Genomic DNA, 24,241 nt, shown 5'->3' with positions numbered 1-24,241 from the left:
ATCGAAAACAAACAATAACTATGATTATCTTATATACATCTAATGAGTGTATTATAATAAATTTTATTTAAATATTTTGATTAATAATTTAAATAAAAAATAGTTATTTTCGTAAAGGACTTAATTAAATTTTCATGCGAAATATAACTGTCCACTAATAATTATTAGTATCATAATCCAGGACATTGGACCGGTGTGGGGTCGCGAGCGATATGCCAGCAGATCTTGCCACGTTGATGTCGTGCCTCAAGTCGCGGCAGTGGTGGTACGAATGATTCGAAAACAAAATTTAAATAGAACCTTTTTTCTCTTGCTCTCTTCGTTGCTTTCCATTTTCTCTTCTCGACTCCCGTCGGCCCGCTCGCTCGCCGAGTCCGATGGCGAAGAGCCCGCAGACACAGAATCTGCCGGTCGACGTGGCCCATCTCGTAGACCAGCTCGAGCGCCATTGCCTCGCTCCGGACGGTTCCCATGTCTCCAAAGCCGCCTTCTCCGATCTCCAACTCGTAATCCCTCCGCCAAATCCATATGGAGAGAACAAAAGATTCGCTTTCGCAGTATCGTTTTTTTACCTCTCAATTATCCCTTTATTTGGTGCATTTTATCGATCTGGTGGCAGGCGAGGGAGGAGATGTCGCGAGAGCGGATGCGGTACTTGGAAGCCATGGTTAGGTTTCTCGTGAAACTTGGAGTTTAGGGTTTCTCGGTTCATTTACCGTGAATTGGGCTTGTGCAGGCGGTTTACTGCGAGGCGATTGCGGTAGTTGAAGAGTATCAGCAGGCGGTTTCTGCAGCAAATATCGGAGGGGTTAAAGACATTCCCGTTTTACAACCTCAGCTCGGGCTGAATTGCTCCCCTCTGGTTTGATCTCGGAACTTGTTGTACGATTGGGAATTAGACATATTAGACATTACTTCTGTTGCTAGGTGTGTAACTATAACGCTTGCATTCTTAGGGAAGGTTAGTTCTTGATGCTTGTATATGAGTGACCTTGTTATTCTTGCATGATTAGTATATTACATTCTCCATGTCTTGAGGAGGGCTGCTATCAATACAAACAAACAGTTGGAGATTTGAATGTGCAATTTAAATTGGATATAAACTTTTCAATCATTTGTATTTTGCTTTTTTTTTTATGTTTCCACTTTTGAGCTTGCCATTTGATGAGATGGCAATGAAAGGGGTGGTAGTCATTCTCCATATTGCTGAATCATTTCAGTGGAGGTAGGTTGGCTTTTCAAATAACTGACTGGTTAACTGTGGCATTGTTCTGTACATAAAATGTAGACCGAGGTTTTGATTGATGGACTTTATTGTAGAGATGCAAGTGAGATAAAAAATTGAGTCCATATCAAAAGCTTAGACTGGATTTATGATCAGATTTTTTGTGTCAACTCTGTTAATTATGGAATTATGATTTTCTTAAGGCTCTAATACATGCAATTTATGAACGATATACTTGATCAAGGCTTATAAATTATAAACTATCAAGCAATCAGAGAATATTCATCTCAAAAGCGAATGTTCCAGCTCACCAATCACTATACAATATAAGATGGATGTGTAAGTTCTGAAAGTTATCTTTTTTGTTCAGCTACTAACTTGCTACATTTGTGGATCATCCTACTCCTCTTGGCTTGGGTTGTTAGAATTGAATAATGGATTGCTGATGTGTCTCAATTTTGTATATTATTTCCAGCAAAAGGCAATTGTTGTATCAAATTGAAAAGAACATTATTAGAGCATTCAAGATACTCTATGTCAAAGTTAGATTGCTCTGCATGTAAATTAATGCGTTATTGTTCTGTTAAAAGAAAGAATTTAATTCATCCCAGTGAATTCAGGTTTGTGAGTCCCTTGAGCATTGGTTAGCAGTCGCAGAAGCTTCTCAAAGATTAAGACTTCCTCTTCTATCTAAAGATGGTGAAATTCATGAGGAGGAGATAGAGAAACTGAGTATGATCTCAAGAAGTTCTATTGACAGCACTAGTACGAGTGTAACTCCGAGCACAAACTCAAATTCAACATACTATAACAACAGTTATACAAATAGCAGCAGCGGTATCTTGGGTTTCACTGGTCCACCGAGTAGTTCCGATATTGTTGAACCAGGAGTTGGTGGAGTACCAAATCGTTTTCTTGGAATAACACCAGGTTTTCTATGGCATGTCCAACAACAGCATCCTGTCATGGCCATGGTATGTTCATGCTTGAAATTGATGGTTTCAAATTTTCAATATTGAAGCATGTCTATAGGTTGTGTTTCTTCTCATGATTCTGCAAAATTCATATTAGCAGAATGTTTTTTCGTACCTCATCTGATATCTCTTGAATGTGGCTGTGTTTTTAGGACCCGTCAGAATACCAGAGATCCCTTGTTTGGGAAATTGAATCTCGCTTAAAAGCTAAATGTGAAATATTAGCTGATATGTTTGCAATGGATGACAATGGTAAGTCAGATTCTGAGTGCATCTTCGAGTTTGTGTATTGCACGCTTATGTAATAACTCTACTATGGGCATGCACTTTCCTTTTTGGCAGACTCCTCTTCCATAACTCAAATTTCAAGTGCTCGGCTTCCAGAAAGGTGATTCTTTTATGTGTATGATGGTTCTTATTTGTCTTTAACTTCTACATGTTTTGCACATAGTGCTTTGTTTGAATATTTTTGAAATGTTGCTTTCACATCTTTGAATTGATCCTTATAATACTGATGGAAAAAAGTCTTGGATGATGACAACAATGAAATATCATGGTGATGGTTATACCCTTCACCGATCCAATGATCTTTGGTTCTGAACTTTTGAACCATGATACTCACCTTTAAATGGCAGTGTTGGCTTGGTTGTTTTACACCTTTACTGTACCTTTCTTTTAGGAGTAATGACACTTGTGATGGAAGATAGATAAAGTTCCTAAAAGGTCTGTGGAAATAAAATTAATTTATTAAACAATTTTGAAGGGTCAGGATTCAGGAAAAGGGTAGTTCCATAAGTGCTTTTAATGGTGAGGTCATCCGGATATATGGAAATCATGTTGTGGTTTAACAATATTAATGTTATTAAGGCATCATAGTTTTGGTTGTCTATTTTTCTATAGGCATACAAATGACTTGTACAGTCAACCAAAAACTGCAATATTAAAATACAAAGAAGATGAAGCAGGAACACAGGTTGCGCCTCAGAAATGGAACAGATTGGAGGAAGTCCATCTTCATGTAAAGGTTCCACTTGTCTTGACTGGACTTAAGTTGGGAGAGCTCCAAAGCCAGTCATGGGGAGGTGAAGCAAAGTCTTGAATGAAATTCTTGCAGTGTTTCAGTTTTCTTGACCAAGCCAGAACAATGTCTAGTTACTTTAGCATATTTAGAAGACAGAAACAATTTTAAAAAAATTGTGACATGATCTGAACAAATTAATAGTCAAATATGGCTTTATCAAACAAATCCAACCAAGGTTTTAATATCAATCTTTTACTGATTTTGGTAACCTATCAGAATGTCACTGGTATGTAAACCAGAAGGTTTATCAAACTATATTATTGGTATCATGAACAAAATTAAAAATGAACAGTACATGTACCAGTATTGAGCTATACTTCTTGATACCTGTACTTGGCTGGACCAGCGATTACCACTTGGTACATATTGGTCTGACTAGTTTCCCTTTCACAACTTCATTAGTGGGACTTTTCCAGTATCTTGACTTTCGGACAATAAAACAAGGAGTCAAGGGACCTTGAGTTTGAGTTTTATAAAGTTGAAGTGACTTTTAATTTGATGAACTGAAGTTGAAGTTGAATTCTGCGTCTGGTATGAAAAAAAAAACCCTTCTATTGAAATGGGCCTCTCATGTTGCTGCCGTGAGAGTGTGATTCTATGGTCTGAGCCTAATTATGAGTCTATCGTAGCTACAATTTTAATGCATGATAAATGCTCTGATGTCAAAGAATCACAGTAGATACTTGTAGTGACTTTGGTTTATATTTTCTTTTAAAGCTATCTAACTTTGTCTCAGGGTAAAATTAATAATTGAGGAGGTTGAGAAGGAAGAAGCTGTGTTGCTAGAGGATCTGTATTCAATGGATAGGAAGTTTGCAGAGCATTACAATGTATGTAATAAATTTCATTTTTTATGCCTTTTTCTTTCTCTTTTTCATGTTGTATTTCTACTGATGGATTATTTGAGATTGGCATGCATGATTTCTAAACATCATTACATGCAAAGGTTTTGGAGCAGATACTGGGGGTTCTTATTAAGTTTGTCAAGGATCTGAAGCTGCAACATCAGCATCAATATGTAAGCCTACTCATGTGCTTCCTGAGATTATCATACAGTCGAATCATATTTCTTCAATGGAAGTATTTGCTAGTTCGCTTCTCCAAGACATTGGTGTTATCATATTAATTTCTTTTATGAAACAGGATGAGTTAAGGAAAACTTGGCTATGTAAGAGGTGTCAGACAATGAATGCCAAACTTAGGTCTGTCTATGCAGTTTTTGTTATCCGTTCCTTCTTTTAAGATACCCCAGAATGTTTCCTACTTATTTGCATCTTGTGAACATTCAAACATATTATTTGAAGTACTGATCAGACCTATACGTACTAATTAACATTTACATACTGAACATTCAATTATTCAAACACGTATCTGTTATTTTTTTTCCTAATTTCAAAGGACAAGAGAGAATCATATGTTTAATGACATGACCATGGACTTAACTAAACCACATCTGAACTATTTCCATGATGTGTAGCAGCCTTTAATGGATGCTAAAACTAAACAGCTATAGCTCATAATGAAGTTAGCAAGTATTTAACAGACTGGGCTTAGGAGAACCTTGTTGTGCAGCAATGCTGATTATTTGTCTTTTTCAGTCTGTAAGAAGGTATTGTTCCAAAATATATAAGGCTCTTTTGGGGTAGAAATCTCTATCTTGTGTTTTACTATATAAGATCTTGCAACTGGGACAACCTATCGGTTTTCTGGAATTAGGTAGCTTAGGGAGATGGAAGAATACCTTGCTATGCTGAAGGGTGAAGTGTTTTTCTCAAAGTGTGCATATAACTTAACATGCCAGCCGGGAGAAAACATCACCAGGTACATTTTTAGAACAGCTGTGGATAAAATTACAAAACAAACCATAAGACACTAATAATGAGATTTGCTGCACGTGTAACCCGTGTTAAAATGTATGCATATAATGTTACCAACTGTTGGTTTTTGGGTGTAAAATATAATATATGAAGTTAAATTATTCTTTTGTGGAAAAAAGAGTAAACTTCCAAAATGCAGGAGAAATATAAAAGCTGCAGATGAATTTCGACTTTCTTATGAAAATGCAATTCTCATGAATCCTAACGTCTTTTATCACATAATATGAGAACCACTTTTCCAGCAGTTATCAAAATCATACTTGGTGTTTCGTCACTTAGTATGGGGGTTTTATTTATTTATTTGGCATGATTACCTACACTATTCCTTTTTGTATCATTAGATTTTGACCTTCTATAGTCTTGTATCCTTAGATTTCATCTCATGCGCATCGTGTATAAATCCCAAGTGTTTTTATTGACAACCTATTATCTACTTGCTAATTTTGACTGATACGCTAAACATAAGAATTATTACTGGGATACAATTCTATAGCCTTTCTTTGTTGCTTATCACCTCAGAATATTATAACATGCCAATATTTAATAGTTGTCAATATTAGAGTTCATGTGTTCTTATATATAAAATGGCAAAATCAACTCTAGTAGCATAGTTCTTTTCTATTCTTTTCTAATTTAAAGATTTCCATTTGGTTCTCTATATATTCCACTTTTAATCTCAGTGTCCTTGAACATCTTCTCTTGCGTGACACTTACACCAAGGACTCTGTTCCAGCCCTCCGTAAGATAAGGTAATTGAAAAACACTTGTTCCATGCTTTGGTTGCAATGGCTTAACATTTACCTAATGAACTACCTCATCCTGCAGGAATTATCTAATAGAAGCAACAGAAGAAGCATCCATTGCTTACAACAAAGCAGTATGTTGCTCTCAGTCTATTAGAAAGTTTTCATTATTTTTTCGTGCAAAAATTGAAGGAGAACCTTTTATTATATGTTGAAAATTAACATGTTGATTTGCTGGCAAAATACTTCATGTGAATTGTCATACTTTTTCTCTTGTTACTTGACAATTATTCATATTTTGATTCCTGGTAACTAGAAACAAGACAAATTTAAACATCAATAGGCAGTAAATGGTGAACTAGTCAAAAGATACAATTGCAGCTGTCATAATGAAAGTTCTAGAATCACTTGGAAGAATAGTTGGACCCAACGAGCTACCAGATTATTTTATTCATCTAGGAATTAAAGGTATAGTTTGTCTGTCCAACATGCTTCTTTTACATGGTGCCAGATCCATGATTGTAACGATCCTTGCCAAATTTTGATTCCCATGTTAAGTGATCCACATATCATTTTTCTGCAAGAGAGACATGGAATCAACGATCCACATGCTGAGGATATAGGATTTTGTGTGTGACAGCCTTTTGTTTGAGTTATCGTAACATGCATGGTTGTAATAACTAATGAAGTATCAAAGAATGTTTGTTCTCATTAAGCCAATTATAAAATAATATATCACTCAACCTTTTCTATTGGTTCCTTTCATCATGTACTATTTCTATGGAATATTGATGACTACCTATGGTTGATTTGTACTTGTTTAGATTTTGTCTGTTGATATTAAGAGTGCAACCAAAGTCATGATTATATATCTTCAATCTCATTATTGTTGCTTGTTGTTCAAGCATCTCTTTTACAATTTTCTTTCACTTATGTTACCACATCTATGTTGAAGTGGATGCATATTCATATTTCTGTCAGGTCACCCGTCTACGCGAGTATCAAGGTGTTGATCCCCATTTTGATACAATTGCTAGACAATATCATGACATTGTAAAGGTACATGTTTAGTTTATTCTCTTTAAGTCTGATTGCTGCTAAATAACTTTAGTGGTAACTACAATAATTCTGATGCAGAAACTGGAAGGCATGCAATGGACGATTCATCAAGTTGAAATGGACTTAAAGCGCTCACTTGATCACTCATCCTCTTAATCTTTCTACACTCCTAGCAAGATTCCAGTAAACCTTATTTCTTTGGTCTTATACACATCTTCATCTTGATATTCAATCTTTCTCATTTATTGTTAATCATTTTTTTTTCCCATTTGTTCTGGAAAGGTATTTTGTAGTGCATACATTTTCCCTTACTGAACCCTGTTCAACAATATCAATATCTTTTATCTTACTTGCTAAAAATACTAATGACAGTGTTGTTACTAATCTTTGGAACTATTCATTCTAATTGATATGTATCCTAATCTGTATCTATCCTAAATTGGACTAATGTTGATATCTGTCCAAAATTTAATTTGTAATATCTATATCTGATACGAATATGATGCATATCTAGATCATATTCATATCTGTTATAAAAAGATACGAACTTCAAATTTAGTATTTATCTACTATCTATGTTCGTGTTAGCATCCTCTGGTTAAAAGTGCATATGGATTTGGTTTTTCCATTATTAATCTGTCTTCACACATATATTTGGTCACTTGAATTCTGGTGGATTTTTCTATGCAACTGTACTCTTTTATCGTTGTCTTGTGCTGCTTGAGCTACTGTTTTTTTTTATTTACCTTTTTACTATTTGTGCTACTGGTAAGTTGATTTATACACCAATAAATTCTGTCCCTTACATCAGGAATTGTAAATTCGGAACATGGAAGTAATAGACACATTGTCTGAACTTTTATGATTGAGTTGTTTCTTTTTACAGGATTTCATCAACCAAGGTAATTGCTACCACAAATTCTAACCAAAGGGAGAGACCTCAGAAGACTGGTGATGTTAAGGGGAATTGTGAAGAATCTAATGCTGGAGCTTGTAACAGTTTGCACTGTTCATCTGTTCACCTTATCCTATTAGCGGATTTACTACCGGTGACCTACAGCAGCAGCTTAGCATCATTGAGTTAGACTGTTGATCCATGTTTATAAGAGGCTTGCTGAAATCTGCCTCACAAACTAAGAGACATGCCTGAGTTGTCATTTTTTTCTCCTGGTGTGTGGTGGAAAGGTGTTGATTAGTTTGTTACTGTTGTGTATTCTGTGATTTATCTGTTTGTGACTCAGGAGATGTTAAATCATTAAGGTTGTAACTGTTGCATGAATCTTATTTGTATACTTAATTAATTTTATCCAAAAAAATTATTTTGGTCAACCCTACAATTTTATTTGTGGAATTAAACCCTACAATTCAAAACAAAAAAGTTTTATGTCTGTTTATCTAGTAAAAATCTTGACTCTTACTAGTAAGATGATAGGGTAGAATTCCTCTCTCCACTCTGTGACAAAGTTCCTAATATCTATCTTATAAATTCATGTATAATATATTTGTTCTTGTGCAAAGTAATTTTTGTTCATTCTAGACCATGGGAAACATAAGCTAATTAGTTTAGTCTATAAGCCTAACTTTGGAGAGGGGAGGTACATGTGAGAGGGGCAAAAATGTATAAGAGTTAAGCATGGTATTTATATTTTAAAATAATTAATGTTGGGATAAGAGTTATTATTCTTCAAAGGTGTGATTGTTGTAAGTCTAAAAGAAAAACAGTTAAATGGGCTGGGCCCGGCCTCTTTCAAGACCGTTCAATAGGCCCAGCAGTGTTTTCCTTTAGGGTTTAAGAAGGCAGAGCGCGGTCGTTGTGGCCACCGGTCTAGAGGAGAAGAGCAAGCTGTGGACGAGTAGGCAAAGCACGAGAGAGCGAGCCAGAGAGGAAGGATGAGCCGGAGCCTAGGGATCCCGGTGAAGTTGCTGCACGAGGCGGCGGGGCACGTGGTGACGGTGGAGCTCAAGAGCGGCGAGCTCTACCGTGGCTCCATGATCGAGTGCGAGGACAACTGGAACTGCCAGCTCGAGAACATCACTTACACCGCCAAGGTCCTCCTCCTCTTCGTTTATCGCTCGGATGAAGTCTTAGGGTTTGGTCTACCGCCGTCGTTTGGCGCTAAGATTAAGATGCACCCCTCCAATTAAACTGTTGCTTGTGGCCATCACTTTAGGGTTATTTTTGTTCTTATCTAGTTTGATTTCTTCTTCACAGGACGGGAAGGTGTCGCAACTGGAGCATGTTTTCATCAGAGGCAGCAAAGTAAGGTAGAACGATGGTCCAAGATTGTCCGTTGTATGCTGTGTTTCCATTGCTTGCAGGTTCCTTGGGATCAACAAACTTTTGATTGTTATTACAGGTTTATGGTCATCCCTGACATGCTGAAAAATGCGCCAATGTTCAAGCGCTTGGATGCGAGAATTCGAGTAATATATTCGTTGTTTTGATCTTGCTGCATAACAGCAAGCTGTTGTTCTTCTTGTTCTTTCTACGTTTCTAAATTGGAAATGGCTTCGTGAAGGGCAAGGGATCAGCTCTTGGAGTTGGCCGGGGCCGTGCTGTCGCTATGCGTGCTAGGGTGAGTATGCAATGAAGTGGTCTTCTTTTCATATTGTACAACAGTTTGTATATCTTGTACTCTTTTAGTTCATGTATTCCTGGAGCGAGTTAGTTTATTCATTCTGCTGGATGAATTTTAGTTTTTACTGCCAAGATCTTTGCTCATTTTTCTTGTGCATTTAATGTCGTTCTGATAGTTTATTCATAATTTACTACATCTAAAAAATTGTGGATTCCCTTGATTAAACTGATTGACCTGTGCTTTTATTCATGATTCAAAATCTGTTTCAGTTGTTTTTATATTGATTTATGTACATTTCCAATTGATTTTAACTTAATTGTATTCCAAGTTGGTTGTTTCTTTTTTGGAGTTTAGTATGAATCAAGGTCAAATAAGTGTTGAATCTTTTTACATCTTGATCTGTAACATGAGGATATACTTAAATTGGTGGGTTAGAAGTTCTATTAAGTTAAAAGTTCTATAAATCTTGGATCTATTATTCAACAAGTTGGGGATGCTGATAGGATATTATTCAGAGAGCAAAAAAAAAAAAAAAAGGATTAAAACAACTGAAGTTTTGTGTCATCATAGGATATATTTTAGATTAAAAGAAAAATTATACAAGATAGTTGTTAGATCAGTGATGCAGTACAGGTTTGAGTGTCAAGAAAAAAAAAAAAACATATATATATATATTTATTTATTTATTTATATGTGTGTGTGTGTGTGAGATAGTTGTTAGATCAGTGATGCAGTACAGGTTTGAGTGTCAAGAAAAAATATATAAATAAATATATATATATATATATATGTATGTATGTATATATATGTGTATATATGTGTGTGTGTATATATATATATATATATATATATATATATATATATATATATATATATATATATATATATATATATATATATATATATATATATATATATATAGATATATAGATATATATGTGTGTGTGTGTGTGTGTGTGTGTGATGTTTAAGAGAAAGATGTTGAAGTGGATATGTGGTCTTATTAGGAAAGATAAGAAAAGACAACTACAAATGTAGTATTGTGAGGTCTATTAGTTTCGACAAAGGATAAAATAAGGTAGAATCATTTAATACAGCATCACGATGTGCTAAGAAAAACCTACAAATGCAGTAGTTTCTAATAGCTGTTCGAGGATGGATAGAGTTTGATCTAAGAAGACCGTGTTATAAACTATAAATAAAGATCTAAATACTCTTAACTTAGTTGAAGATAAATATTTACTGATCTCAATGACAACAAAAGACCCAAGCAACTGGCTTCAAATAGTTGGTATTTTATGACTTTGTTGCTGTTATTGTATCTATAACCTGGAGTTGGAGTTGAAATTAGTTGGGACATTCCTTGAGTATGGTCCCATGTCCAATCTCATGATTGTTGCTCCTGATGGTTAGGGTCCTGCTGGATAGTACGAGGTGCTTACTTTTAACTGAATAGCAAGTAGCAACTGAAGCATGGACATGCTTTTATCATATTAATGAGTGATATTCTCTTTTCTTGATCTTCTTCTCCCTCCTATTTTGCCTTCTCTCTCTATATATATGTTACTCTAATGTAGTTACTCCTTTGACTTGTTGTCATCAGCCCTGCTATGTTTATATTATTTATTTCCCTTCTCTCCTTTGTGGTTGCTACCTGCTGATATTTTCCTTGGGCTTACTGCTAATTTTGATTCAGTTTTCTTTGGTGCCACCATATTTCTCTTCATTGTTTTTTCCTGGAGCTTACTCTACCATGACCTCTGTTCCTCATCCTTTTTAACTGCTGCGATTACCTTGCTTTCCACCAACTTCTCGTCCTTCTCTTCTTGTTCCTGTTGCATTGCTGCTGGTCTTTAGTATCACTGCCCTTGATATCTTTAGTATTTCTTCTTATTCCTGTTGTTGTAGGGTGTCAAGTTTTGCTTCCCTGTCAACTGCTTGATGAAATCATTACTGAGTATTGAACATTTTGGTGTTTTCCTGTTTCAGGCACAAGCTGCTGGCCGTGGTGGTGCTCCCACTGGTAGGGGTGTTGTGCCTCCCATAAGAAGGTAATTACCTTTGGTCACTTGTTGCTCTGGTGTAGAAATTGCTAGATGAGAGACCATATATGCGAAAATTCCTAAATGTTTCTAAGGTCCTTATGTTCATCCTGGCATGTAATGACCTATCACTTATTTCCTGGAACTCAGTGTTATTGCAAGTTTCTTTCAGGATTTGGTGACATTGTGGCATGTAATGGCCTATCATTTCTGCCCTTTTTTTGTTGAATCAACCATCTTAAATTTTAATGGTAATGGAATTCTGAAAGATCTATGGACAATTAACAGCATCCTAAGAATTTTAGCTTGAGTGCAAACATGAAACTCCATATTACCAGTTGAGTAGCGGGTATTATGCAGTGACTTTGATCATGAAGTTTATTCCACATTAGCCATGAACATGTTGTTGTCCATCAAATCCTGCCTCTTCGCCACCGAGAGATGGCAAAGTTGCTTGAGAGAATCATGTGGTGAACTGATCGAATTTTTTTGTGTTCTTTTTCCTCGTGGTTTTTTCCATGTGCTTATATAGATACACATACAAAATGTGCATGTGCACACACATTACCTTCGAGTTTTTGCATACAAAGATTATTGGAATCTAAATACAAGTTTAAAATTCCAATTGATGTCAACATATGAACACAGACCTAAGCAATGAAAGCCGACACCACTAAAGCAACAAACAATCTTGAAGCCTGATTACTACAAGTTCATTGCAAATCTACATGTCAGATGTGAGATTTGTGTTGTCTCCACACAAAGCAGCGGCTTGCTTAAAGTGCTAATCCTTTTCTCATTTATTCGAGCATGACGACATCATGACTTCAACATGAAGGCCTTTGTTTATTGTTTGTTGTTCATGGAAATATTTTGTTCTCTTACTCCAAAAAGAGTAAGAGATCAAAATAAACAGAGTAGAGTGCAATTCACGTATTGTTTATTGTTTTATTCAAGAGAAAGAATTATGAAAGTGACAAATCAGGCCTGACAATGCTAACTAACATAATATTAACATCTCCTAATTAAAAATGTATAAATCAGATATTTCCACTAAAAAAATCATAAATATCTTCCTTACCTGGGGAGGGAAAGACTTAGTTAGCAATTGAAATGCAACAAAAGTTTAAGTATTTTGTCTCCCTATATTTATCACATTATTGATCATTTTTAAAAAATATATATTATAAATAAAAATTAAATATTAATTAGTCTAATTGGTAGAGAATTTCACAGTCTATTATAAGATTCTGATCTCAAATTTCATTGTTTTTAAACACGTGGCAATTAATCTTACTGTCCACGACTTTCTCCCTCTGGCGCGCGATACGAATCGAACCCCACCGCCGTCCCAAAAGAATCTAACGAAAAAGAGCCCGACAAACTATGGACTCTCACCAATCAGAAGAAACCTCCTCTAGTGGGGTCCGTTCGTTATAGGAGGGCCCACTAAATAGGTTCGCTGCCTATGCTGTTTCGAGTTGTGGGTGTTCTAAGGAATCCTCGCCGGGGAGGGCAGGCATCATAGGGTGCCAATGTGCAGCAATCACGCGGATCGCTGACGTGTACAAGAAAAACCCCGCCCCAAACACCGCCGCTCCGTCCGCCATCCGAGCCGTTGGATTTCAATTTACCCCTCTGCACACCCTATTGATGTTTGCCCTTCTTATCTCCTCCCATTCGGCCCCCCGTCTCCTGCCCCGTACGTCTTCTCTTCTCGACACCATCCTCACCCGAAGAAGCGCCAATCTCAAGGTGAAGCCCCCCCCCCCCCCCCCCCCCACCCCTTCTCTGACCTCGATCGGTGTCTTCTTCGCTAATTTTTGTGACGATTTCGAACGGATCTGTTCGGTTTTGTTGCAGACCTCGCCATGAAACGGGGGAAGTCGAAGGCGGATACGACCAAGAAGGCCGACACCAGGTGAGGATCTCTTCTCCTTGTTGGTTAGGTTGGTGGGTCGATCGGTGTTTTTAGGTTGGGGTTTTGGGATCTGATGACGATTTATTTTTCTAGGCTTTCGGTGAAGAAGGGTGGGGAACGGGCGCCTAAGAAGCCGAGGAAGACGAAGGCCGCCAAGGATCCCAACAAGCCCAAGAGGCCTCCGAGTGCCTTCTTCGTCTTCATGTGAGTTCCTATTTGTTGCATCCCTCTTCGTTCTTATTTTTCGCTTTATTAATATTTGGGCTCAAAGATGTCTTGCTTGTTTGAATCGTCAGGGAAGAGTTCAGGAAGTCCTTCAAGGAAAAGAACCCGAATAACAAGTCGGTCTCTGTGGTAAATTTCTTAAATTTTATCTCTCCTCAACAAATACTTCTACTCATAAATACGAGTTTTCTTTGTAGATATGTGATTTAATTTATATTTTTAATCTAAATAGGTTGGTAAAGCTGGAGGAGACAAGTGGAAATCCTTGTCAGAAGCTGTAAGTAATTTTTACCAGTTTGTTTCTCCTTAATTAGATCAGTTTGGAGATATGATCTAAAAGAAAGATATGTGATGATTCCAGGAGAAGGCTCCCTATGTGGCCAAGGCGGCTAAGTTGAAGACGGATTATACCAAGAAAATTGCTGCATACAATAAGAATCAGGTACAGATCTTTCGATTTATCTGTTTACCTTGTTTTATTCATTTTGTAAATCGATTAGCTAACTTTTTCTCGTCTTGTTGGATGATCAAATAGTCTGATGGAGGAAGTCATGCTGCTGCTGATGAAGATGAGTCTGACAAATCTAAATCCGAGGTGAATGATGATGATGAGGAAGAAGAGGGAACCGAAGAGGTTTGTAATTATCAAAAGAGTTTGTATTTTGTCCACTCCATGGAAAATTCTACTAATTCTTCTAATTTGATATCTTTTGAAACAGGAGGAAGAGGATGATGAGTGAGGAGCTTAGAAGCTACAGTGCAGTGTGCTGCTTTTTTCTCCCCTTTTTGGCTTTTGTTTTAGTTTCTATTTGAATGGGAAGAATTCTAGTAGATTGTTCAAGACACTACTATTTTGGCCATGCCATGTCTTTGGCTGTTCATCACTAACATGTACTTACTTCCATCCAGCTCAATCTAATTTGTAGCCAATTGCACCTCTTCTTATCCGTTGCTGATGTTATTCTCTTGCATTGCCATGGTAGTTCATCTGTCATTCGCGAGTGGAAAATTTGGTGGCATGAACTGTTGTTGTTGATGTTAGTGGCTTTGATAAAGATGGTGTTAGTTCAAGCTAATCAGGTATTTTATTGATTGTTGAAGTGGTTCTCTGTGCTCTGTGTTGGTTCTCATCCATGAGTGAGCCACATTTGGTGGCATGAAATGGTACTGGTTGTGTTAGTTGCCCCAACTCAATTGTTTAATGGAAACAGTTCAGTTGTGCCCTGTGCTTTCTTATGGTAGTTAATCTGTCATCCATGAGTGGCAATTTTGGTGGCATGAATTGGGGTTAGTGGTATTACTTGGCTCAAAAGATTGTTTTGTTTTTGTTTGAGTGGTGTTGGCTGAAGCCAATTTGATGCCAAGTGGGCCTGTTCTTATCCATTGTTCAGATTCTCTCTGCTTTTTTATTGTTCATCTGTCATCCATGAGTGCCAAATTTGGTTGCATGATATGATGTTAGTGGTACTAGTTGTCCTAGCTGAAAGGAATAACATGTATGTGATTGATTGATATGATAAAATGAGGTCCTGGTTATCAGGTTGGCTCAGTAATTATTGGTGACATGATATCTGTTTCTTACATTCCCTTCCTCACTATCTTCTACATGTGAATTATTATGCTTGGTTGATGTGCTACTTACAGTAGTTTTTGCTGGCTAATCATTGGTTTACTTACTGATGAACTTTTCAGACATTTCAGTCTTTTTACCCCAATATGAGCTGTAGAATAATACTCTTACAAGATTCCATTAGGTAAGGCCAGTGTAAAGCAGAGGGCTTTGCCATCTGTTCTGAGTATGTGTTTCATTGATCTGCTGGTTTCTGCAGCTTTTCAGATTCTCTTTCATTTATTTGCTACATGAACTAGTAATGCATAATTTGACAGGAGACAAGACCAGGACGAACATGATTTCATCTGCAATCGTGGGATATGGTGAGACAGTTCCAACATCATCTGGAGATAGAGTGAGAAAATAACTCATTTGCTTTGCAGGATGAGGGAAAAGAAGTGGATGTTTCTGTCAGTGACTTGTCAATTCTTCATGAGCTTCAATCATTCGAGTGAAAACCAGTAGTTATGAAGAGCAAATTACTGGTAACATCATTCAGAGCATATTCCACTGAGAATAATTCTTTTTATTCGTAAGAATCATATCTATATATTTTACACATCAAGTAACATGCAAGATTCCCCAGAAATTTCTTGAGTATTCCAATAGTGTATGAACTAATTACCAGTAGTTGTTTACATGCTTTTCCACTGCTTGCTGTCAACTATTGCTCCAAGCTTTTCTGTGGTTGACTATTTAATATTGACTTGTCATGAACATTAACCTGTTGATTAGAATATCCAAAGCATTCTTGGCATGGTCAACTAAAACATCGTGTAGTTTTTTAGTTAATTAGGCATCCCAATATGTGTGGAAGGTTTGGTACTGAAGATTCTGCATATTCATTTGATAGACTAACTTTTCCCTTATTATTGGGTTCCTCGAGACCGGTAATTCTAGTTCTTGGTTTTCTTCATCTCATAGACTAACTTTACATGCTTATGATAATTGAACACTTGTTTATGTTAATAGTTTGAAATATAAAACTTTGATGAGATTTTATTCACTAAAAGATCTTCATCAATCTTTCTTCATTTTGCTTTTATAGATTACTTATATATTGAATATCTCAATCACTTAATTAATATGTCATAATTTACTAAAAAACAATACTTTAATGATTTTATGTTTTTATAGTTTTATCAATTTACGAATCATTTTTTTGAGATTTGATAAGATCAAACTTTAAATTTATTATTTTGACATTTTGGAGCATCCAATGCTCTCTAAGTCTCTCACTCTCTCCAAGTGAGAAAGAACTCTTGCACGTTAAATAAATGTGGAGTGAGTGTGAACTTCAAGAGGAAGGAAGTTCAATCTGATAAGAATTATTATTAATTCTCTTAGAAACTCGATCGAGATTGATTTTTCTTTTTCTTTTTTTTAAGTTTATTATAAATTTATGTTAGAAGATATTCTTTTTTCAAAAAGACCCAAATAAGATCTCTTTCTTCAAATATCTTCATCCGACAATGCTTGTTAGTCTTTTTTTTATAAATTTGATTGTTAACTTCAAACTTCTTTATTTCTTTATAAATTTTTATCATGATAATAACAAAATCTTTTTTTTTTTAATTTGATAAAAATGATTCATATATTTTAGTAAGATCTAGATAATGAGATGAAAGACGATCATAAATAATCTCAAATGAACTTTTATCATACAATGATTAATCACATATTTATAAAAGGTTGGATGAGATATCATTGTTTTGTTCTTTCTGTAATGAAATGTTATAGCAAATTACCAAAGGTTCTATTAATAATCTTAATTTGTTCATCTGAGGATGATAAATACTATTATGTAATAGGTTGGTGCTAAATTTCTTCCATAATTTTTTTCAAAAATATTAAGAAATTTAGTATCATTATATGATGTGATAGATTTAGGAATTCCATTAAGTTTGATCACTTCATTAAAATAAATGTTTGCAATATAAAAAGCATTCGTGGTCTTTTTTAAAGAATAAAATGTGTCATTTTAAAAAATCGATTAACAACAATAGAATCTGTTTTTTTTTTTAAATTTTGATAGATCAATCATGAAAGTCATACTAATATATATTTTCTTGAGAAACATTAGGAATTGATAAATAAATACATATATCAAGATTCGAAGATTAATCTTTTAAAGTTTAAAATATTTTTTTTTTTTTTTATATAATGTGCAATATCTCGGTAGATTGTAGGCTAAAAATATTTAGTTTTGATGAGAAGGATTGTTTTGTCCCTCCTAAAGTAACCTCCTAATATGTCATAATATAGCTCTTGGATAACGTGCTCTTTTAAATAATATTTAAGAATATAAAGTTGAGTTTCATAAAAGAAAATTCATCTTTAATAACATAATCTTCATGATGATTCTTTGTACATATAATTCATATGCTTCTTCAAAATCATTAGAATAAGTATTTCTTATTATATTAAATCCTTTTAATTGGGCACACATAATATTAAGAAGCATCGATCACCAATTGTATCTATAATCTTATTATATATTTCATTCTTATGCTTTGAGACAAAAGTATATTTTTATAAAAATATCACTCATTTTGCATATCACCTATTGAGATTTACCTAATAATATTATATATTTAAGAGCTTTCTGTTAAGAATTGAAGTCAAATTCTCTTTAGATTAAATAAGGTCTCTTGGAGTACTTAAACAATAACATAAAATTTAATATTATAAATTAAATAGTTCTTTATTGTATTGTTAAACTTTTCACTAAACGTTGTTGTCCTTCTTGATTAAGTTCTCCACTAATATCACAGGAATCACAACTAACTTTAAATATTGAATCATAATTTACACTAAATATTTTAGAAAAATATGATAATATAAGAATAAGAGCAATGAATAATTTCACCTTTAATAATTTGATAATAGTATTGAAATTTTGAATAAATCAATGATAAAAGGTTGTCAACGTATGAAAACTCTAAACATAGATATTAGTGTTGACCAAGCTTGGATAGCTTTAATCTTCTCATAATCTACTTGAATATCTACAAGGATTAAGATGAAGCTTATAAAAACTAGGCTAGAGGTTATGAAAGATTTATATATAGCTTAAGTTTTATATATAGTTTTCAAATGTTAAAAGGATAGTTTTCAAATGTTCAATATAGTCAAGTTTATTATGATTATAAAGAAGAATATCATCAATGTAAATAGTAATAAACTTTATAATATAAGGATGTAGAATTTGATTCGTCATTCGCATGAAGATGCTCGGAGCATTTGAAAAAACAAATGACATAACTAACCATTCAAATAAATCTTCTTAAGTTTTGATAGTAATTTTTCATTCATCTTATAGTTTAATATAGATTTGGTGAAAACCATTTTGGAGATCAATTTTAGAAAAAAAATTTAGGTCCAGCAAACATATTAAACATATCTTCACACGTGGAATAAGAAACATATATTTAATGATAATCCGATTGATAACTTAATTGATGCATATCTATCAAGTTTAATCCTTCTTTAGAACCAATAGAGCTAGAATGACACATATAAACTTTATAAACTTTTCCAAATATAACTATTGGATAGTAGATTCATCACTTGTGTATTGAACTCTTCATGTTCTTTTGGGCTCATTTGAGAATGAGATTTGTTTGGTAATATTGCTTTTGGAATTAAATCGATTTTATGTTGAATATCTAGGAAGATAGACCATTAGAAAGTAATTTAGAGCAGAGGTCATTGAATTCCTCTGAAATAGCTTTTACTTCATATGGAATTTTTATAAGGTGCAGGCAATCTTTAGCGACTAACGTAAATATAACTTCATTTTTTTTACTTTCTCTTATAAACTTATTTAAAGTAAGAAATTATTTCCTTTCCTTTGAGTTGGGTTAAAAGTTTGAGAGCAAATTCTTCTTTGCATCACAAAAGCATAAATTGAACTCTATTGAATTTAAAGTATAAGTGTTCTTTCTACCCTCATGGATAACATATGTATTGTAGTATTATGATTTTTTCAAAATATATGACTAATATCCATTGGTACTACATTACATAACATATCATATTTATAATTTTTGTCCATCGACATATCATATTTTTAATTTTTGCCCATCGAAAAAGGAATGAGGTGTCAATTAATAACTGATACTTCATTGCCTTTATAGAATCATATAATCCAATATGATTTAGGATATGATTTTATCTTGAGCTTGAGCTTATGTATCATATTTTGAGACATTATGTTCTTACAAGTATCACCATCAATAACAAGATAACAAACTTTATGTTGAGACTTGCAACGTATCTTTAAAACATTATATCAGTAACTAGTTTTCAATAGAATCATATTTTGAAATAGTAAGCGCTCTATAGATTACCAAGCATTCATCATCTTCCGGTACAATTTCTTCATAAGCCTCCTCCGGATATTTATCATATTATGGTTTTCTAATATCTTCAGATAATTTATTGATAATTTCTTTTTTAATAAAGTTGACTCATGGATTAGCTTGTGTATTTGGGCACTTGTTCATATAGTATCATACTTGTTTGCATTTAAAGCAATTAGGAGGGTGATTGGTGTGACTAGATTATGCTCCGGGATTGGTCAAAGTTAGTTTAGATATATTTTTTATGATTTCACTAGTTTTTAATCCATTAATATTATAACAAGTAGAATCATCTTTAGAAGAAAAATATAAAAGAATATTAGAATACTTTTTTGCTCTGTATCTAACAAGTTTTAAATGCTAATTAATAAGTATCATATAACCTTCATAGTTGTCATATCTCCACGTCATCTTAAATCATAACCGTCATCCACATATCTCATGACAAGTTGTTCTTCTATAGTGTTATTTTGGATTGTTGATGATGATTTTGATATATCAAATACCTGATGTTAAACAAAAGAAAAAGAGAAATAAAGAGTGAGATATACAAAACTACTTTCTCTATTTCAAGATATATTAAGAGTTAATAGCTCAAAATATAAAAATTTAATAATATTTCGAAAACTAGAATGCCTCCACTAATCTTCTTCTCTTCCCTATATAGATGCATTGTACATTAAATCTCTCAATCACCTAATTAATGAGTCATAATTTACTAAAACTCAAACATAAATTATAATACATATTAAATTTATGATGTATTATACTGTCATATTTTTTAATTTATATAATCATTTTAAGACATAAATTATTTTTTAAAAAATTGATATGATTAAATTCAAAATTTATTATCTTAAAACTTGAAAACATAATAATACACACTGCATCAATATTGCTACATACAAGTTGGCAACTACTAGCAGTTGAATTGGGGTGCCAACAACTCCCTGATTGTGTGTTTTTCTTTTAATAAATGAAACATAAAATAACAAAAAAAGAAATTATTTCTTAACCATATGTGGATCAATTTGAAGCAAAAAATTACTTCAAATCCTGAGATTAATTATGTAAAGCAACAAATAATGAGTCGCCCACGTGGCCCCATTCCACACCCACCACCGACTGTACGACCCAAGTCACGACGCTACTGCGGTCCGCGCCGCCCCCACGAGTTGTTTGCTTGTGGAACAGTTCTGAACCTACCCGTTTTCATCGGAGAGGTCACTGTTCGTGTGGGTCCCGGTCGAACTCGTGAATCACGTGGCAGGTGTCTGGTGAGTAACTCTTAAGCAGGTAGCAGAAGAGTTGTTGCTCCGGATAAGAGTAAGCCAACGTATACGTAGATCCGTATCTACCGGGAGAAAGGACTAAAGGTGGCTGTCCGGGAATAGGCGCACGAGTTAACAGGCGGTCGGCTGCTTCTACTTTTCCTTCAACGCAAGTCTTCTTCCCTCTGTGCGCTTTGCGCCTGTTTCCAAAAACCTTCGACGCTGCTTCTTTCCTCGCTTGCGCTCGTGGCGACGCTGGCGAGCGATTGGAACGAAAAAGGCGGGACTTTGATGCGGGAGAGAGAGAGAGAGGCGAGGAAATGGAGCGGCAAGTTGCTTCGGACAGTGGAGCCGACGGCACCAGGAGTAGCGAGATTGGGGAGGAAAGAGGAGAGGGGGATAGGGTGGCGGAAGGGGTTCTGTGCGTGAAAGTGATGACGGACGAGCAGGTTGAGGTGCTCCGCCGTCAGATCGCCGTCTACGCCACCATCTGCGAGCAGCTCGTGGAGATGCATAGGGCCTTCGCCGCTGACCAGGACTCCCTCGCAGGTATCTTCTTCCTTCCTCTTCGCCTTTCCCAAGAGACCAAAACAAAAATCTTGGAAAGAGGGGAATTTTGGATAGAGAAAAAGGGCGTCTATAGAGAACCCTTCTCTTCCAATTCTTGGGCTTTCGGTCTCGATCTAGTCTACAGAACGCGTCTTCTTGTCTACCTTTTGCATATTAACTTCATGTTTCTTCCCAATTAAGGATTAAGCATCTACGATCAACTGTTCCTCTTTGCTATCCAAAGCTGAGCCGATTGCTCACTTAGTAGATGATTCTTATGCTGCACGGTTGCCATGGATTATCGATATGGTTAATTTCGAGGTCTCACTAACTTGCAAGCATAAAATGAGTAGAGCCTTTGAAAACCATTACATGCAGAACTTTCTTGATGCATTGATGCATTGTTAAGCCTGGACTGTTGGCGATGTTATCCCAATTATCCTAACTCACAGTTCTGGTTTGCTTTCTAGTTGGTAGTATTAGCATACAAGCCACTATGTGCATTTGGTCTTCTTTGTTAAAATCACAATGTTGGCATTTTGACTAATTACGATATCATAGTTGTTCATCATAAACCGTATAATGTTCTCAGAAACCATCGATTAACTATCTACCAGATTCATGGAGTAAGATTTTAATTTTAGTGCAGATTACCTTTTTCGTTTGATAGCAAATTGGAGTCTGAAAGAAGTTCCAAAAAGGACTGACTTTGATTGTTTGCCATGAAGGATATTGGATTGACAAAATAGGCATCTTAGATGAACTATGTGGATGCAGTAGCAAGTAGAAAACTCCAGTTTAGTGGAATTAAACTTACCAGCAAGGATTTAAGGTTGCTCTGTAGGAATAGGATTGAACTAACTCTTGAAAGTTCATGTGTGCTTAGCTGTGATTTGATAAGACATTGGTAGATGTGTGGCATTTATTTTGATCACATTCGTGCAATGTAGGATGAATAATTCTTGCTACTTGGAGAACAAGATTGTGATGATCTCCTGTTGTTTGTGAGATGATATGTGTTGCAAAAATTTTGATTTTTGTCGATTCTTTGTCTAAGACTATTGCAGGTGACTTTGTTTCGAAGTGTCAGGATATGCAAGTATAATAGCATAACTATGTTGCTCAGGTTGTTAATGTATTGCAGAAGGTCCATTCAATTTTTGCCCTCGAGTTTTGTGTTATTTTGACTTTCACCTCTCTTGCTACAAACAATCTCTCTATTAGTGGGGGTAAGGATTGTACATTGGTCCTTCCCAGACGTTGCAGTGGTGGGAACTTCGGACACTGGGTTCGCCACCTGATCATGTTCCAAAACTCGAGATAGGAGCAAGAAAGCACCCTACTCAGATTTCACTCAATATTCCTGTTTAGCGAAACAAGCACCCATCTAATATGTCATTTTATGTTGATTGAGGAGAATTTTATCTATGATAGCATTTGTGTAATTCTTTGTTGCTTTTCTAGGATTGAAGCTTGGAAGCGGCTACTGTGAATCCATGATGGCATCAGGAGGCCATAAAATGATTCCAAGACAGCGGTGGTGTCCAACAACTAAGCAGCTACAGATGCTCGAGAATATCTTTGATCAAGGTAATGGGACTCCAAGCAAGCAAAGGATAAAAGAGATCACTCTTGAACTGTCACTGCATGGTCAGATCTCCGAAATGAATGTCTATAACTGGTTCCAAAACCGAAGGGCGCGATCGAAGCGGAAGCAAACAGCACCAAGTAATAACGAATATGAAGTTGACACAGATTGTGAATCCCCAAACTTCAAGATATTCAAGTCAGACGAACTCCCTCAAGAAGACCAGCTTGTCGGAACAGATAATTATCCCATCCACAATGCCCAAGTAAGCAATGCACTGCATCCATTAGGCCCAGAGTCAAATCAAACTCTAGGAACACATGGATCAAATGAGAGTTCAAAATCTGGTGGAATGTCCTACCAAAATTTTTTATCGAGCCAGAGTAAGTTGATTTTTATCTGCCATTCTTTTTTGACTGCCGAACATTAATATACAACTTGTCTTTAACTTGAAATTGTTGTATCCAGGGGTGGATCAATTGATGGAAAATATGGACATTCCAGGGAGTTTTAGCCCTTTCCATCCAGGAAAAAGCTATGGCATGATAGGTTGACATACTGTTGTTTTGTTTGAGCTGATTTATCCTTTGAACAACACTACATTGTTCCCATGATGAAGTGCTTATTGCAGGGTTTGTACTCACTAAATTACTATCTGAAATTATTCAAGCAGGTTTCTGGTGTACTTTTGAATGAAACATCCACCTGATCAGATGCAAACATTAGGCTCAGTTTCTTCCTTGCATTTAAGCTGTTGTCTGTAGATTTATCTGTTTCCATCTTTTGAGTGTCCTCTGTTCTCTGTTCATTGTGATGAGAGTTCAATCGAAAGGAAGTAAATCCAAAATCCTGTACTTGAAAGTTGTATTTGATAATAGTGATCAGAATTCCTCAAGTATTATCCATGTCTTCTCTCAGGCGATGTGATATCCACAAAGAATATACATATTGAGAATGTGTTGCAGCACCGAGTCGACCACTCGGGATTCTTTGCTGAGGCGGAGCTGAAGAGAATCCAATAACCCAATATGCCTAATTTCACATGCAAAGCACGTGCGGACGCTAACTTTTATTATGATTTTGTTAATAGCTTCACCATTAAGTTTGCTGATCGGCAAATTAATCGGCGAT

General features: G+C 35.4%; 4 protein-coding genes across 5 annotated transcripts; all 4 read left to right on the top strand.

The window, feature by feature from the left end:
• The first annotated feature begins 327 nt into the window (after positions 1–327).
• Positions 328–8,238, top strand: LOC104000482 (AUGMIN subunit 4). 2 transcript variants are annotated; one of them, XM_009422550.3, is made up of 14 exons: positions 328–506; positions 620–667; positions 737–862; positions 1,846–2,199; positions 2,352–2,451; positions 2,542–2,587; positions 4,017–4,110; positions 4,227–4,298; positions 4,424–4,482; positions 5,838–5,906; positions 5,983–6,034; positions 6,882–6,959; positions 7,038–7,142; positions 7,846–8,238. In XM_009422550.3, exons 1-13 carry the CDS (start codon positions 378–380, stop codon positions 7,113–7,115), a joined length of 1,305 nt encoding a protein of 434 aa, XP_009420825.2. In that variant the 5' UTR covers positions 328–377; the 3' UTR covers positions 7,116–7,142; positions 7,846–8,238. The 2 variants fall into 2 exon arrangements, with proteins under 2 accessions (XP_009420825.2, XP_065026299.1); XM_065170227.1 differs by having other exon boundaries at positions 7,038–7,160.
• A 529-nt stretch (positions 8,239–8,767) lies between these two features.
• LOC135651917 (small nuclear ribonucleoprotein SmD3b-like) lies at positions 8,768–11,751 on the top strand. Its single transcript, XM_065172548.1, has 5 exons — positions 8,768–9,008; positions 9,172–9,224; positions 9,317–9,383; positions 9,479–9,535; positions 11,528–11,751. Exons 1-5 carry the CDS (start codon positions 8,850–8,852, stop codon positions 11,591–11,593), a joined length of 402 nt encoding a protein of 133 aa, XP_065028620.1. The 5' UTR covers positions 8,768–8,849; the 3' UTR covers positions 11,594–11,751.
• Positions 11,752–13,233: 1,482 nt separating this feature from the next.
• Positions 13,234–14,673, top strand: LOC135651916 (DNA-binding protein MNB1B-like). Its single transcript, XM_065172546.1, has 8 exons — positions 13,234–13,335; positions 13,444–13,501; positions 13,595–13,705; positions 13,798–13,855; positions 13,959–14,003; positions 14,088–14,168; positions 14,262–14,360; positions 14,446–14,673. The coding sequence occupies exons 2-8, from the start codon at positions 13,452–13,454 to the stop codon at positions 14,464–14,466; spliced, it is 465 nt and encodes a 154-aa protein (XP_065028618.1). The 5' UTR covers positions 13,234–13,335; positions 13,444–13,451; the 3' UTR covers positions 14,467–14,673.
• Positions 14,674–21,090: 6,417 nt separating this feature from the next.
• LOC104000485 (WUSCHEL-related homeobox 8) lies at positions 21,091–24,005 on the top strand. The gene is made up of 3 exons (XM_009422554.3): positions 21,091–21,522; positions 22,987–23,493; positions 23,579–24,005. Exons 1-3 carry the CDS (start codon positions 21,294–21,296, stop codon positions 23,662–23,664), a joined length of 822 nt encoding a protein of 273 aa, XP_009420829.2. The 5' UTR covers positions 21,091–21,293; the 3' UTR covers positions 23,665–24,005.
• The last annotated feature ends 236 nt before the right edge of the window (positions 24,006–24,241 follow it).

Source organism: Musa acuminata, chromosome BXJ3-10, assembly GCF_036884655.1.
Source record: "Musa acuminata AAA Group cultivar baxijiao chromosome BXJ3-10, Cavendish_Baxijiao_AAA, whole genome shotgun sequence".
NCBI classification, from domain to species: Eukaryota; Viridiplantae; Streptophyta; class Magnoliopsida; order Zingiberales; family Musaceae; genus Musa; species Musa acuminata.
Note: the sequence above shows the minus strand (reverse complement) of the source record. Positions and strands in the feature narration are given on the sequence as shown.

What these genes read in the sequence shown, in the direction of transcription:
- LOC104000482 (XM_009422550.3), top strand. Translation starts at nt 378, where the DNA reads ATGGCGAAGAGCCCGCAGACACAGAATCTGCCGGTCGACGTGGCCCAT. An exon ending in CCTTCTCCGATCTCCAACTC is followed by an intron (nt 507 to 619) that starts GTAATCCCTCCG and finishes ATCTGGTGGCAG; the next exon opens with GCGAGGGAGGAGATGTCGCG. An exon ending in GTTTGCAATGGATGACAATG is followed by an intron (nt 2,452 to 2,541) that starts GTAAGTCAGATT and finishes CCTTTTTGGCAG; the next exon opens with ACTCCTCTTCCATAACTCAA.
- LOC135651916 (XM_065172546.1), top strand. Translation starts at nt 13,452, where the DNA reads ATGAAACGGGGGAAGTCGAAGGCGGATACGACCAAGAAGGCCGACACC. An exon ending in ACCAAGAAGGCCGACACCAG is followed by an intron (nt 13,502 to 13,594) that starts GTGAGGATCTCT and finishes TTATTTTTCTAG; the next exon opens with GCTTTCGGTGAAGAAGGGTG. An exon ending in GGAAATCCTTGTCAGAAGCT is followed by an intron (nt 14,004 to 14,087) that starts GTAAGTAATTTT and finishes TGATGATTCCAG; the next exon opens with GAGAAGGCTCCCTATGTGGC.
- LOC104000485 (XM_009422554.3), top strand. Translation starts at nt 21,294, where the DNA reads ATGGAGCGGCAAGTTGCTTCGGACAGTGGAGCCGACGGCACCAGGAGT. An exon ending in TGACCAGGACTCCCTCGCAG is followed by an intron (nt 21,523 to 22,986) that starts GTATCTTCTTCC and finishes TTGCTTTTCTAG; the next exon opens with GATTGAAGCTTGGAAGCGGC. An exon ending in AAATTTTTTATCGAGCCAGA is followed by an intron (nt 23,494 to 23,578) that starts GTAAGTTGATTT and finishes TGTTGTATCCAG; the next exon opens with GGGTGGATCAATTGATGGAA.
- LOC135651917 (XM_065172548.1), top strand. Translation starts at nt 8,850, where the DNA reads ATGAGCCGGAGCCTAGGGATCCCGGTGAAGTTGCTGCACGAGGCGGCG. An exon ending in ATCAGAGGCAGCAAAGTAAG is followed by an intron (nt 9,225 to 9,316) that starts GTAGAACGATGG and finishes TTGTTATTACAG; the next exon opens with GTTTATGGTCATCCCTGACA. An exon ending in CTGTCGCTATGCGTGCTAGG is followed by an intron (nt 9,536 to 11,527) that starts GTGAGTATGCAA and finishes TTCCTGTTTCAG; the next exon opens with GCACAAGCTGCTGGCCGTGG.